The following is a 1,130-nucleotide window of genomic DNA, read 5'->3' as shown; positions in this document are numbered from 1 at the left end:
TGCCTGCCACTCCTGCAGCAGCTCCTGCTGCTGCGGCGGCTCGTGCTGCTCCTGCCTCTCCTCAAGCCAGGCTGCTGAGCGTCTCTTCTGCTGTGCTGGAGCCAAACAGCAGCAGCAACAGCAACGGCAGCAGCGACAGAAGCAGCAGCAGCAGCAGCAGCACGCCGTCATTACTACCAATCGACTCCACCCCGAATCCTTTCGATCCAACAGCAGCAGCAGCAGCAGCAGCTGCTGCTGCGGCTTCTGCTGCAGCAGCAGCAGACGATGACGGCAGCGAGGAATCTGACTGTGTGCTGCTGGAGTTGTCTGTACACCAGCAGCAGGCGCGGCTACGGAGGCAGCAGCAGCAGCAGCAGCGCATGCAGCAGCAGCTGCTTCGGGAATCGCTCCCATTCTTTTCTTGGAGTGCCCACCAAATGGTTGCTGCTGCTGCTTCTGCAACTGCAGCAGCAGCAGCAGCAGCCCCTTATACAACAGCAGCAGCAGCAACAACAACAACAACAAATGCCGATGGCTGCACCGTACATTCCCCACGCTGCATTACGTCATCTGAACAGCAGCAGCTCCTGCTGCAGCAACGCGACGCTTCTGTTGCTGCTGTTGCTGCGCAGCAGCAGCAGCAGCAGCAAAGAACCCACGGACGGAAAGGCGGTTTGAACAGGCACGGCAGCGGGAGTTCCCGGAAAGCGGGTCCTGCTGCTGCTGCTACTGCAACTGCTGCTGCTGCTGCTTCAGGTGCAGCAGCAGCCGCAGTAGCAGTAGCAGCAGCAGCAGACGGACCCGCTGCAGTAGACGGTGCAGCAGCAACTGGCGGCAGCAGCAGCAGCTTTGAGGGCTGCTGCCTCTTTGCTTCTCGGATACAGCAGCAACAGCAGCTGCGCATGCATCGAGCGCAGCAGCTTCTGCAGTACCAGCAGCAGCTGCTCCGGCGAGAGGCAGAAGCAGAGGTGAAGCAGCAAAACAACTTGCAGCAGCTGCTGCAGCGAGTCAGCAGCAACAACTTTCGGGTCCCCCTGCTGCTGCATGCAGCAGCAAAGTGAGTCCTTGCAGCTCTCTCTCTCTCTATCTCTCTCTCTCTCTCTCTCTCTCTCTCTCTCTCTCTCTCTCTCTCTCTCTCTCACTCCCTC

General features: G+C 59.6%; 1 protein-coding gene across 1 annotated transcript in view; it reads left to right on the top strand.

Annotated features, from left to right (window-relative positions):
• Positions 1–1,130, top strand: part of EAH_00034860 (hypothetical protein, conserved) — a gene marked incomplete at both ends in the record, with an annotated part of 7,425 nt that overhangs the window by 4,328 nt on the left and 1,967 nt on the right. Inside the window, one exon of the mRNA XM_013395786.1 lies at positions 19–1,039. Within this exon, the coding sequence (XP_013251240.1) occupies positions 19–1,039 (1,021 nt within the window). The remainder of the gene's footprint in view (positions 1–18; positions 1,040–1,130) is intronic.

Source organism: Eimeria acervulina, genomic scaffold, assembly GCF_000499425.1.
Source record: "Eimeria acervulina Houghton genomic scaffold, Eah_scaff360, whole genome shotgun sequence".
NCBI classification, from domain to species: Eukaryota; Apicomplexa; class Conoidasida; order Eucoccidiorida; family Eimeriidae; genus Eimeria; species Eimeria acervulina.
Note: the sequence above shows the minus strand (reverse complement) of the source record. Positions and strands in the feature narration are given on the sequence as shown.